Source organism: Cryptomeria japonica, chromosome 11, assembly GCF_030272615.1.
Source record: "Cryptomeria japonica chromosome 11, Sugi_1.0, whole genome shotgun sequence".
Lineage (NCBI taxonomy): Eukaryota > Viridiplantae > Streptophyta > Pinopsida > Cupressales > Cupressaceae > Cryptomeria > Cryptomeria japonica.
In genome coordinates this window covers 326,502,622-326,514,904 of record NC_081415.1, presented here as the reverse complement: position 1 = coordinate 326,514,904, position 12,283 = coordinate 326,502,622, and the positions used below count along the sequence as shown (strand labels likewise).

Genomic DNA, 12,283 nt, shown 5'->3' with positions numbered 1-12,283 from the left:
ACATACAAAAGATTTATGGGAGGTTTTAATGTGCCCAAATAGTCAATTTAATTGAGGGAAATATATTTAAGGTACAGTTTGAGAATACAACAATCATTAATGGAGAATGCACTCCATAAAATCCACCATTATGAGAGCAAAATCAAATATAATATCTCACAGGATGCCTATCAAATGAGATGAACCTACAATTAACAATCTACAATGTGATAACATTAGAGCAGAGTGAATCTGTAGTTCAAAAGCTCACTTTTTGTAATGTCCCTTGTAGATCTATTTGGTATTTTGCCTAATCTTGAAAAGATTGTTTTCTTGATTTGTTTGCACAATCGAGAGAGTTGTGATTGGGAATTTGATTGGAACAATACAATTAAGACAGTGATGTATATGACTGCTACAACCCTTTAGATAATCCAAGAATAATTAGATTTGCAGAACTGAATGTATTTAATATGATGATTATATTGTACATAAAGAGTAAAAACTGATATAATGTATGATATCAACGAACTGAACTTATATAAACAAGTCTGCTGATAATCAGTTGGATCGTTGTACTTTAAGATAAGTGTGACTGGATTCACATAACGATCTGATGTATGGAACTGAATTGTCTGATGTCAGTCTGATTGCTTTTCCTGAATATATGCATTATGAGTATGCAATCGATTGAAATTGTTCCTGTTTACTAGGCTCTTTATACATGCATCCTTAGCCTTGCAAAACTGGTGGATGATTACAACCTTTCACTTGGATGCTTGAGGGCTCCTTGAGCGCTTCAATCTGAATATAAAAACAATTCTACATCTGCCTTGATGAGTCCACACGTCCTCCCCTAAATATGCATCAAACAAATCTAATATCAATAATTATGTCTTTTCAATGGGACGGTTTACTGTAACAGCCGCGTCCTTCACTATATAACAAAGTTTGAAAACTCAAACTCGGCATGGACTCGGCAGCCACAAATAGGACTCAAACTCAGGACTCAGCAAAAAAAACCGTAGTTTTACAAAAAAAAAATGCATTTAGAGAACATAAAAGCCTATTTTAACTATCAATTTGTCATAATTCAAACATTGCACATGTCATATGATCTTTAAACACTGTATATTTGAAATTTCATAATTCATACCCAATAACTAGTGGGGGTTTGGGAGTAGAGACTTGTTGTGACCTATTTCACACATCACCCCATTGCAGATTGGGACCCCCTATTTTATCTTCTTAGGGTTTTGTCCTGCCTCTGCAGTTTCATAAATCCATTTTCTCTAAGACTTTTGAGTTAGAGTTTATGAAGTCATCCCGAGCCAAGTAGTGAAATCTTGCTCAAAATTGCGTTTGAACGTTGTCAAAGTGCTTAGAAGGTCTAAGGACGAGGATCGCAATTGCTTTAAGTCATTTCTGACAACTTTCTATTTTTAGAAATTTCTGCTTTTCTTTTGCTTTTTTCTAAAAATAGAAAGTTTTGTTTTTGGCACTTTGGGCACAATCCGGGAAGCAGCTTTTGTGGCTTGTTTTTGCTTTTTCGCTTATTGTTTTTTTCTGATTTTTTGAAAGTAGAACCTGGGTTTTGTTCCTCGGGTCATTTGGTCAGTGCCCATGTCTTCAAATTCGAAATTTTTTGCCTCTAAGTACAAAAAGCAAAGTTGTGTTTTTTCTGCTTTTTTTTGAGATTAGGGTTTTGATCCTCATGCCATATCATTACTGCCCATGTTGTCAGAATTGAAAAATTTATCTCTAGATGTAAAAAGCAAGGTGGAAACCCTAATTAGGGTTTTGTTCCAGATGAATCCAAGTACGAACATGGCAGATCATATACGAACATGGCATCTCAAAATGAATGTCTTTGGAGAGAAAAATTAGCATCAAGAACAAATTCGCTCATGACAAGAAAAGAAGATTTGATCAACTTGGAATCATGTCTAAGCATAAACGCATTCAAGAATGGCATGAAGTAAGCCAAGTCCACCTTGAAGGTGAAGGCATATGACAAATGAACTCCGCCTTGGATATGTCCAACAGTCTTCCAAGTCCGCCTTGGCATAGGGTCTTTCAAGTTGGCATGGCAAAGAGAAGATGAACTCCACTCATGCATACATGTCCAAGCATCTTCCAACTCCGCCTAGCCAAGGAAACAAAGTTGGCAAACAATTGGCAAACTCCTACCTTCCGTTAAGTAAACCATGGAAAGAGTTAGTCAAACTCCTACCTTTGATCAAGATAAAAGCATAAACAAAGATGGCAAGGTGTCTTCAAAGTCCGCCTAAGACATTACATACAAAATGTCTAAGTAACCTCAAACTCCACCTTGTCAAGAGGAAAGCAAAGTCCACCTATGCTAGATGGAAGTTGGCATAAAGCATTGTCAAGACATGAAGTTCGCTAGGTCTAGCAAAAGCCTTGTCCAAAGAAAAAACTTGGCTTAGCATGAAAGCAATGGCAATACAAACTTCGCCAAAGTTGGAAGATATAGAAGTATGTCAAAGCCAAGAAAGCATGGCTAAGAAGACACCAAGTCCGCCAAAGTTGCAAAGCTGATAAACCAAACAAAGTTTGCTCAAGACACTTCCAAGTTGACATAGGCATGAAAGAAATAAAGCAAAACGAAGTTGTCCAAGAGTCTTCCAACTCCGCCCTCTCTAGCAAAAGCCTTGTCCAAAGAAGAAAAACATAAATTAGCAAGACTTCAGCCAAATCTCCCTAGATACAAGATGATACAAGTCCGCGTAAGGTTGGATGATAAAAGCATGATATAAGACACTTCAAGTCCGCCATGAGGAAAAAATTAAAAGCAAGACATGGCTAGAGGCAGATAAGGAGAAAGCATGTCCAATGAGAACCAAAGTCCGCCAAGACAAGAAGAGGAATAAAAGCAATAAAGCATGGCATAAAAAGAATTTATCTAAGACACTTCAAACTCCGCCCAACTTGAAGAATATAGGAAGGCAAGGAGGAATACAACACAAGCAAAGCAATGTCAACACATGATCAAAGTCCGCCTTCTTCTTGACATGACATGTAACTCCGCCTAGGCACAAGGAAGATGGCAAATGAAAGGTGAACTCCGCCCAAGTATATAGAAATATGGCCCGACACATGCCAAGTCCACCTTTGTGATGTCCCCAATTTTTGCCCTTCCTTAGTAATAGCATTTCTAGCAGGGTTGGTCTATTATCCGGTTCCCGTAGGTCTGCAGAGCCTGGAGGGAACCAACTCAAGGGTTTAGAGAATCATCCATGAGCCTTTCAGGCAATTTGGAGCAGTTGACGGCACTTTCCTAAAATTTAGGAAGGATCCCTATTTTTTAGGGATTGACTGGGAGTGGTCTATGGGGCATCAAGAGACCACTAAAAACGTTTTGGAGACTTTGAGTGCATCTCCAATTTTCTAGGAGGTTGGTGCTGGAGCACCTACCTATGAAGGAATGAGCCAAAGACAAGATGATTTTCTATTAGTCTAAGATGAATTTAATAAGACCCTATGGGTCCTTTTGTAATTCAATGTCCTAGAAGTGTGACAAGTTTGTCCATGTTTGGGTCAAATTGTCATCTAGGGTCTTGTAGAGCAAATTGAGTCAATAAGGGTCACAATGGTCTCAATTGAGGGATCAAGTGACCACAAATCTATTTGAGTCATTTTTGCTGTTTTAGAATCAAATGTAATCATTTTGGGGGACTATGATAGTGTGGAGTCTAGATTGGTTGAATAATACAAAAATTGTCATATTGTCAATTTGTTGTCATGACAATTTTGCCCTTTTTGTAAGTCGTGATTCTCCGACGGTCAGTTCAGTTTGAAAAACGGTTGGAGGAGGTTGTGTTTGTTTGGGGTGACACCTTTAAGGACCCCAAACACCGAAAGATGTAAGTTGGGTTGATTTTGGTTGATTTCGAAAGGAAATTGAAGCATCAAGAACTGTGGGAAACTCATAAAACCGTCTAATTTCTGTTGGTTGCATACTGAAGGTTGATTGGCAAGAATGCTCATGGCATAGATCCTGAAACTAGATTGTTTTACCTTTGTTTTGCATTTGGTGTGAAGTCTTGAAATGATCGCTGCCCTATTCTACAAGCAAATCTCTATCGGGTAGCCTAAAACCCTCAAACCCCTAGGGTTTGACTATAATAATGGGTTTTGGCCTATCAATCCTTAACTAAACACTCTACCGTTATAGGAGATGATAGGCCACTGTATCATATGTCAATTCCAAAATCCATTAAGAGGACACAACAGGGCGAAGAGAATGGAGAATAAACCCTAGGTCTGGCATCTCTATGTGACAGACCGGTTTGATGAGTGCAGTGCGTGAGAATTGAGTAGTAGAGCACTGGAAAGGGGTTTGAATGTGGTAAAAGAGTACTTTGGAGGTTGACATAACATTTCATGGTCAGTGATGGTCACCAATTAGGAGAACTAAACCAGTTTGTGGAAGGCGTTCAGTCAAATAGGTCTAATAGCCCTATTGCTTCTGTTAGTGCAGTATTGGTTGGGATATCTACAAGTTGGTTTGGTACCGGAAACTGAGATATTGTTGACAACTCCCAAAAGGGTATCTGACAATATAATTTGTTTGCCTAGATCCTCAGGGTGTCAAAAGTTATCACCTGATTCCTTCAAATGGAGGCCTAATTGCAACCAGTTTTGTTCGTGGGCAAGTGAGTCAAAATTGGTGTTCCGGTGGGTCTAAACCATGAAATCCTGTTTCATTTGTGTTAAGGTGTTGTGAGAACACCCCTCCAAGGGTTATTGTATGGAAGTAGTCAAGTGGGCCTTTCAAACCCCTAAAGCCTAGTAGTAGCCCATATATGAATACAAGGGTGTGTGTAGTCACACAAGATGAATAAAATAGGAAATATTAAAAATTGGATATTTGAGCACTTGCATTTCCCCATGGGACGGAAGTGGGGGTTCAAAGAATATGCCCCAAAAAAAAAAAAATTGGATATTTCAAAATGGACAAGTTCGAACGAAAATATGAAGAAATGGACACTTGTAGACCTATTTTGGGCACCAAACACGAGAATGAAATGGAAAGAAAAACATAAAAATGTCTTTTTTAGCCAACTGGGAATTTCTAGGCAAGCGTGAGAGTCCTAGGTCAAGACTCATGAGTCCGACCCTAGGATGCAAAAACTCGGGCATATTTTGGGGCAACTCAATAGTATGCGGCTTGTGAGTTCATGGCCAGTTGACTCAGCAAGCCAACGGATTCGGGAGTCCCGCAAGCCCTAGCCGAGTTTTCAAACTATGCTATATAATATTAATTTATTTACTTATCATTCCTGATTTTAATAACACCTAACTATGACTTATTTCCAATGATGACTAGTTAAATATTAATCATTCTTTTGATCAATCTGATTGTTCTTCCTTAGGCAGCAATACTCTTAATTATGTTGTTCTCCATGTCTAAGGAGGGCTTGATGTGCAATTTGTTTTTACACTTTTCCCAATAATATGCCCCACATAAGTCAACCCACAACTTAGCCATTTGCACCTAGAAGCCACTTTATAACCCCAATACACATCACAATATCATAGACCTCACTAGATAAGGTGCGTGGAATAGTAAAAGTATTCATTGAATATGTGTACATAGTCACAAATTCAGCATTCCCTTCTAAAGAAAGTAATGCAAAAGGAAGCATGAGAAAATTCCTTCCTCAAAAAAACTGTAGCTAGCATATCCTCTCAATAATGCCAATACAAAATCATCCTTGATTAAATAATCTAAATAAGCAATACATATACAAAAGTAAAAATGAATATGTTTAGATCAAACCTGTAGAAGCAACACTACATGGGAGAATACCTCTCCCATTGGAAGAAGTATCTTTAGCACCTCAGTAGTGATATTAAAGGGCAGATTAGAAATGACCTGCACATTACAAAAGGTACTATTAAATTTTGACAAATAGACAATGTGTTCATAATCTAGAAAATGGTGAATACATGAGAATTTGAAGTTCTAAAGCAGGATTGACTTGCAATCTTAAAGTCCCTTTGCACAATGTCTCATAGCACAGAATATGATGAAATCCATTCAGTGTGCATGTTTATTCAACTGCTTTGCATTCTACTAGTCAAGATGTAAAGATTGAACTAATCTATGATAATGAATTTTTTCAAATTTATAAAAATACAAAAGAAAATAAGTGAAGACTACTAAAGAGTAATAATGTCATATCCATACAAAAAAAACCATTCCGTGTCAAGTTGTAAGGCAACATCCAAGCATTTCATATTCATAGGTCAAATCTAAGTCCTTGCTTAGGGCCTACAAAAGGAGGATTCAAAGCATGTCAAACAAGATCGATATGACAACTTGGATGTGAGGAAACGCAGTCAAGTGTCGAGGTAAAGAAATGATTATCAAGGTTTCCAATACATCTTGATAAAGAAGATTTACTTTTTCAGGTATTCAAGCTCAGAAATTGTTAGTACCAATATTGATACCCTTACGAAACTTTGTCTTTCATGTCAAATTTGTGGTCAATATCCATGTCATGTTAGTTAAAGTTAGTCAGGTTATCCTTCATGTCAATCTATAAAGTTATGAAGTCATGGCCTAGTTTGTCTAATAACAGTGTTCATAAATCATTCATTGGTGGGGAATGGGAAACTATGATGAGTCAAGCTTTCAAAGACTAAAAGGAAAAGACAAGGTTGGGAAACATTTTACAAAGTCTTTTCAGCACGCACGCAAACAAAGCAAACGGAGCAACAATGATACAAGGGAAATAAAATTCAAATGGCTACATCAGTTGAAAATTGTGATAAGGAGAAAATGTGCTTATCTAAGGAAGCGATAGTCTAAAGGTTCAATTCTAGAGGCAATGGGATAAAGAAGTTGCACCAAAGTAATTAAAGCCTAATGGATTCATGGTAAGTTCTAGAGATGGGGAAGGGTAACTGAGTTGCACTTTTCAAATGGCATTACCATGTGAAACTGGGAATGTCTTAAGGAAAGTATAAAGAGCTGAGAGCATTCAATTTATGTCACATTTCTCAAATGGAATAACCAATCCAAAAGCAAGAATTAAGTGGCTGAATTGGAGGAGAAGCACAACAAGAGCAAAGCAAAATTTTACAAAGTATGAAAGTCACCTTTTATCAGTGGCAATGCCAATGTGAAATGGCAATTTTGGTGGCTAAGTGGTTGGAATTTCATGACCAGTAAAGGTAAGGCTGACAAGAAACAAGTTTGTCAGACTTTCCACTTGGCATTACTACTACAAAAGTATGACCCAAGTGACAATAAGGTTGTGAAAGTGCATTCAGCAAACAAGGATTTGAACACTTAAGTTACGTTGTACTTCCTATCTAGCAAGGCCACTCCAAAATGGTGAATTAAATTGGCAATGACATGAAACCATGAAAGGGTATACGCAGTGCTTTCCTATTTTAGAATTATATGAAGTTGCTATCATAAATACAAGATATCAGCTCAAGGCCCCACGTTTTATCATACAATGCTGCTGTCGCATGCATATAAAGACTGAAGTTTGAAGCCAAAATAGTAAAAACCAAATACGGACAGCATATGTGAAAATTTTCCAACCTTCGGCTTTCAGTAACTACAATTGCACATGGACCTAATATTGAAGACTTTTGGGGAAATTGCTTTGATGAGTAAGAACACATAGGAGAAGCAATAGAAAAATCACCGAGGATCAGCTAAGGGAACTTACACCCAAGCCGTGCCGAATGAATTAGCCGTGTAAGACCAGATAGTACACTATCAACAGATCAACCACAAATCCTCAAATTCACACAGTATTCTAATCTAAACAATAAAGCATGTAAGACCAAATGTGTGAAATCAAATGAATAACTATAAAGCATACCTTCACACACAAGTCTTGCTTATCTCCATTGCTCTTAAAAGCTTTATTTGAATGAATATTATGTATCTCTCAGATTTTGCAAAGCATTTTTTGCAATGTAGTCATATAAAAGCTCAAGCATTGTGGTTAAAGAATGATGATGGATGAAGGTCAATTGTATAGATTGTTCTGATATCAAAGCAGTGGAGAATGCATGAGACAAATCTGGAGATCTATGGTGAAGAATTGATGAAGGGAATTGTTTGAGAAGATTGGGGAGTTAACTAATTGCATGATTAAGTGAACTGGATGCATGATTTCAGTGATCAAAATTGATTGATAAGCGAACTAAAAGTGAGTGGCAGTTAAGTGGTGAAGTGGAGATCTTAATAGAATTAAATAATTTTTATTTATTGATAAGCGAACTAAAAGTGAGTGGCAGTTAAGTGGTGAAGTGGAGATCTTAATAGAATTAAATAATTAAAAATTATTTAATCATGTGCATGAGGAATTAATCATAAAAAGAATTAAATAAATTAATCATTTGATTCATGTGCATGTGTGAAAATAAATAAAATAAAAATTTCATTTATTATTAGAAGAAATATATTTAAATAATTAAATAAATTAAAACAAATTATTTAATTGTAGAAGAGAAATTTAGCTAATTAAAATAGATTTAATTAATGTGCAAGCATAAATTAATTAAATAATCAAAATTATTTAAATACTATTAGAAGAGATAGGATAATTAAATAATTAAAATTATTTAATTAAAGTGCAATGGAGGGAAGTTCAAATTTTGAATTATGAATGAAGAAAGGAGGTTAGCTTCATTAAATAATACAATTATTTAATTAATTTAAAAAGAATTAATGGTGACTAATGATGCAAATGTGCATAGGTCATTTTTCAGTGTCTTCCGGATGATTCAAGTGAAGATCTTTTATCTCCCCAATTAGTTCACACGAGATGTTCAAACACTACCTCCAATTGATTGGTTAGTATGAGAAGGTATCATTGAATATTGAACGAACAAAACAATCATGGGCAAGTCAAGAGGATTATTGTAGAAGAAATTAGAACATCAAATAGGGGTAGTCCCTCAAATAAAACAATCAAAATATCAGAAAGAAATAGAGAGACAGCTTCTAGAGATAAAAAAGTTAGAGTTGTTGGTGCATAGAGATGTTGATCCTTAAATCCAAGGATCGCCTAAGTGCCAAGGGTGTCAAACTTGAGGAGGAAGACTTCACGATCATGTTCAAACAAAGCAACTTTGGACCAATTTTGTAAGGTAAGACATTCAACTTTTGGCTTTGCTAGACCAAGGGAAGCTCCCCAAAGATACTATTTAAATTTAAATACAAGTAATGAACATGTTCCTTGTCACAAACCATACCTAGCACATAGTATACTCCTATTCAGGCTCACTCTATATCTATAAGCTAGTTTGAGAATATAAAGTCTTCCACCTTAATAAAGAAGATAAACTACCACATTAAATATATAACGATGTGTTCCTAATAGCTCCTAATGCTATTATGCACATCTAGTTGTGGCTTGAATAAAACTAATTACAAAACAATATGATATGAAAATAAATTTGATTTGTTTTATGTGTTGGTGTGATGAGCGGTTGAGGATGAAGCAAATGGGTGCCTATATCCAACTAACCAACAAAGTCTCAAATTTCAAGCACCAAAAAAATGTAATGATGGGAACCCACATTATGACACCTTAATGAAGATATCATTAAAGACCACACCTTCAAACCCTACCTCTATGCATACAAACGAGAAGATGAATGAAATTGATGAATATTAAAAAAATCTAACTTAGTGATCCATGAATAAGCCCATACATTTCTTATATTACTCCGAATAGATACCTTATAAAAGCTTTGCAAGGATTTTGCAATCATTTAGATGGCTGACTAATAAAAAATAACACCTAGAGATACATATAATACACATGGAGACATTTAGATAATAACAACTCACAATTTTAATCCATTCTTCAAGGAATACAATATATAATTACACATTTAGGATGGAACCCAAATTTTTACAATACAAAATATGTCAACCCTTTGCTGAAGAGCAAAACCCAAATAGTCTACAATGATTTTTCTCTTGTTCTTGATCTACAACATATTTTTCTATCCCTCTACAAATGTAGCTATGTGAAATATATATCTTTTGATGATTCTAAGTGCCTCAAGAGAAGAATCACCACCATCAATAATTGTAGAGGTCAACCATACCTACTCACCTCACCATCACATGGCCTTGTACATGGAAGTTGTTGATGATTCTTCTCGCTTCAGGGTGACTCCATTGATTAATGATTTGTTATTTATACCAGTGGACTCATTAATTCACTGTTGTGAATAACGAACCCTTTCTTGATTGAATTATACTGAAGTAATAAGAATCCAATCACTTCGAACATATTTGCAGCATGCTGAGCTCAACCCTTGTGGGAGCCCATTTACTCCACATGTTGTGATATTAAATGAAGTAATCAACAATAAAAATTTACCTGTAACTGCACATTGGACAAACTTGTTAGACAAAACCACGAGTTTCAGAATTTGTTCTTTGTTTTCTTCTGATACATATAATGATTAGACCAAAGAAACGGAAATCGCCTGGAATCGCCCAAACTCGGCGAGTCCGAGTCACCCCCCACGAGTTCAACAAACTTGGACTCGGACTCGGCTGAGTCCAGGGGTCAAACTCGCCCAACTCGCCAACTCGGCGAATTTGGGGCAAAATCCCCCAAACTTGTGAGTCCCGTCGTGCAAACTCGGTCGGCGCTGGGCATGAAAAAAGGCATTCAAAAAACACATTTTCAAAAGTTTTTTTAAGTTGTTTTTTTTTTTGGCTTTATTATCCTATGCCCCTAAAAGTGAACTTCATTTCATTCATTTGGCAAAATAGGAGGAGAAAAGTGAGTTGTGAAGAGAAACAAGGGTTCATTGAAGAAAAAACAGCAAGGAGGAAGCTCAAGATTTCATCCATTCATCACATTGGGGCTGCATTATACTTTGATTTGGTGCATCAAGAGTTGGAAAGGAAGAGTTTGATGATGTTATTGTATCTTTAAGGTGTATTTAATAAAGGGTGGATGAAACAAGTATTAAATCTTTTAAAATCTCTAAATTTCTTGAGTTTTTCACTTTGCCGAGTCCGAGTCCGAGTCAGTCTTGCCGAGTCCGAGTCAGTCTTGCCGAGTCCGAGTCGAGTCCGAGTCCCATTTCTTTGGATTAGATTGATATTATGCATTATAGGAGTAAATTGTGCATGTAATGATGATGTATATGCAAGGATATGATATCCCGAGCTTTAACACAATTTTCTCCTATCTCTTTGCAGACATCTGGAGTAAAAAGATGACCTCTATGAAGGAGCTAGAGATGAACTTGCTCAACTGCAGGGGTTCGTCATTACAAGGCAATGACGGATCCCTTGTCTTTGTTTATACTTTCATTTTTATATGCATCATTTCCTTTAATAATGCATTATGGTAGTCATTCCCACGGCTTGTGTGGGAGCATTTCATTTGACATTCATGAATAAAGAAAGCAACTTTCTCTTACATAGTTGTAAACTCTTGTTTCTTGAAAAAACACTTTCATTGAATACATTACTTCAATTGATAGCATTTGTTACTTGTATGAGCACTTAGCATAATCAAATGTGTACTTCAATCTTTTAGTACGAATTTTGCCCCAGCTCTACCTAATCGAGCTGGAAGCGAAATTTAGGTAACATTTTTGGCGATTTCTGCTAGATGCTTGCCTACTAAGCATCCACAGTGTCTTTTTGACTTGACAAAACCTTTGAAAAACATTCACTTGCACGGCTATAACTCAATTCTTTCTTTGCTGCAACCTCGTCCAGTCCATTGAATATGTGTGTATGGTTTATGACAGTGAACTAACACAATCACTGTTATGAATGATAGATATCTATTTGATGAAAGTAAGAGGTTGACAGCAGGAACACCCTTCTTAACAAATTGTTGTAATTTATCACAGTTTTATGAGGGAGATATGTATGATGTGTGACAGTGAATTCATGTATTCATGTATTCACTATTTCATATAATGGATGCCTACTTCATACAACTGTAGTACCTTACAACAGTTACTTCTCTTCCACAAAACCACACCCAGAAACAACTAACTAACTGCGCACAAAGCACTTACGAAAATGAAAACTGCATCTAATCTATGTGCAGCAGCACTTATTTAACATCAAAAAACCTACTCTAGTATATACAAGTTGTTGATCATACCTCAAAAGCAATGCTTGAGGTGAATCCCATTGACAAGGATTGGCTCTATATCAGCATCCAGCTTGGAGAGATGTGTTGTGACGTTTTCACACATCGCCCCATTGCAAATGGGGACCCCCTTCTTTTTAGGCCCTCCCGGTTTTTTTTGG

At 36.4% G+C, this 12,283-nt stretch overlaps 1 protein-coding gene across 4 annotated transcripts in view; it reads right to left on the bottom strand.

Moving 5' to 3' along the window:
• LOC131065055 (ribosomal RNA small subunit methyltransferase, chloroplastic) overlaps positions 1-12,283 on the bottom strand; it is a 253,187-nt gene that overhangs the window by 154,132 nt on the left and 86,772 nt on the right. For all 4 annotated transcript variants that reach the window (XM_057999441.1, XM_057999443.2, XM_057999442.2 and 1 more), the window contains exon 5: positions 5,786-5,881. In XM_057999441.1, the coding sequence (XP_057855424.1) occupies positions 5,786-5,881 (96 nt within the window). The remainder of the gene's footprint in view (positions 1-5,785; positions 5,882-12,283) is intronic.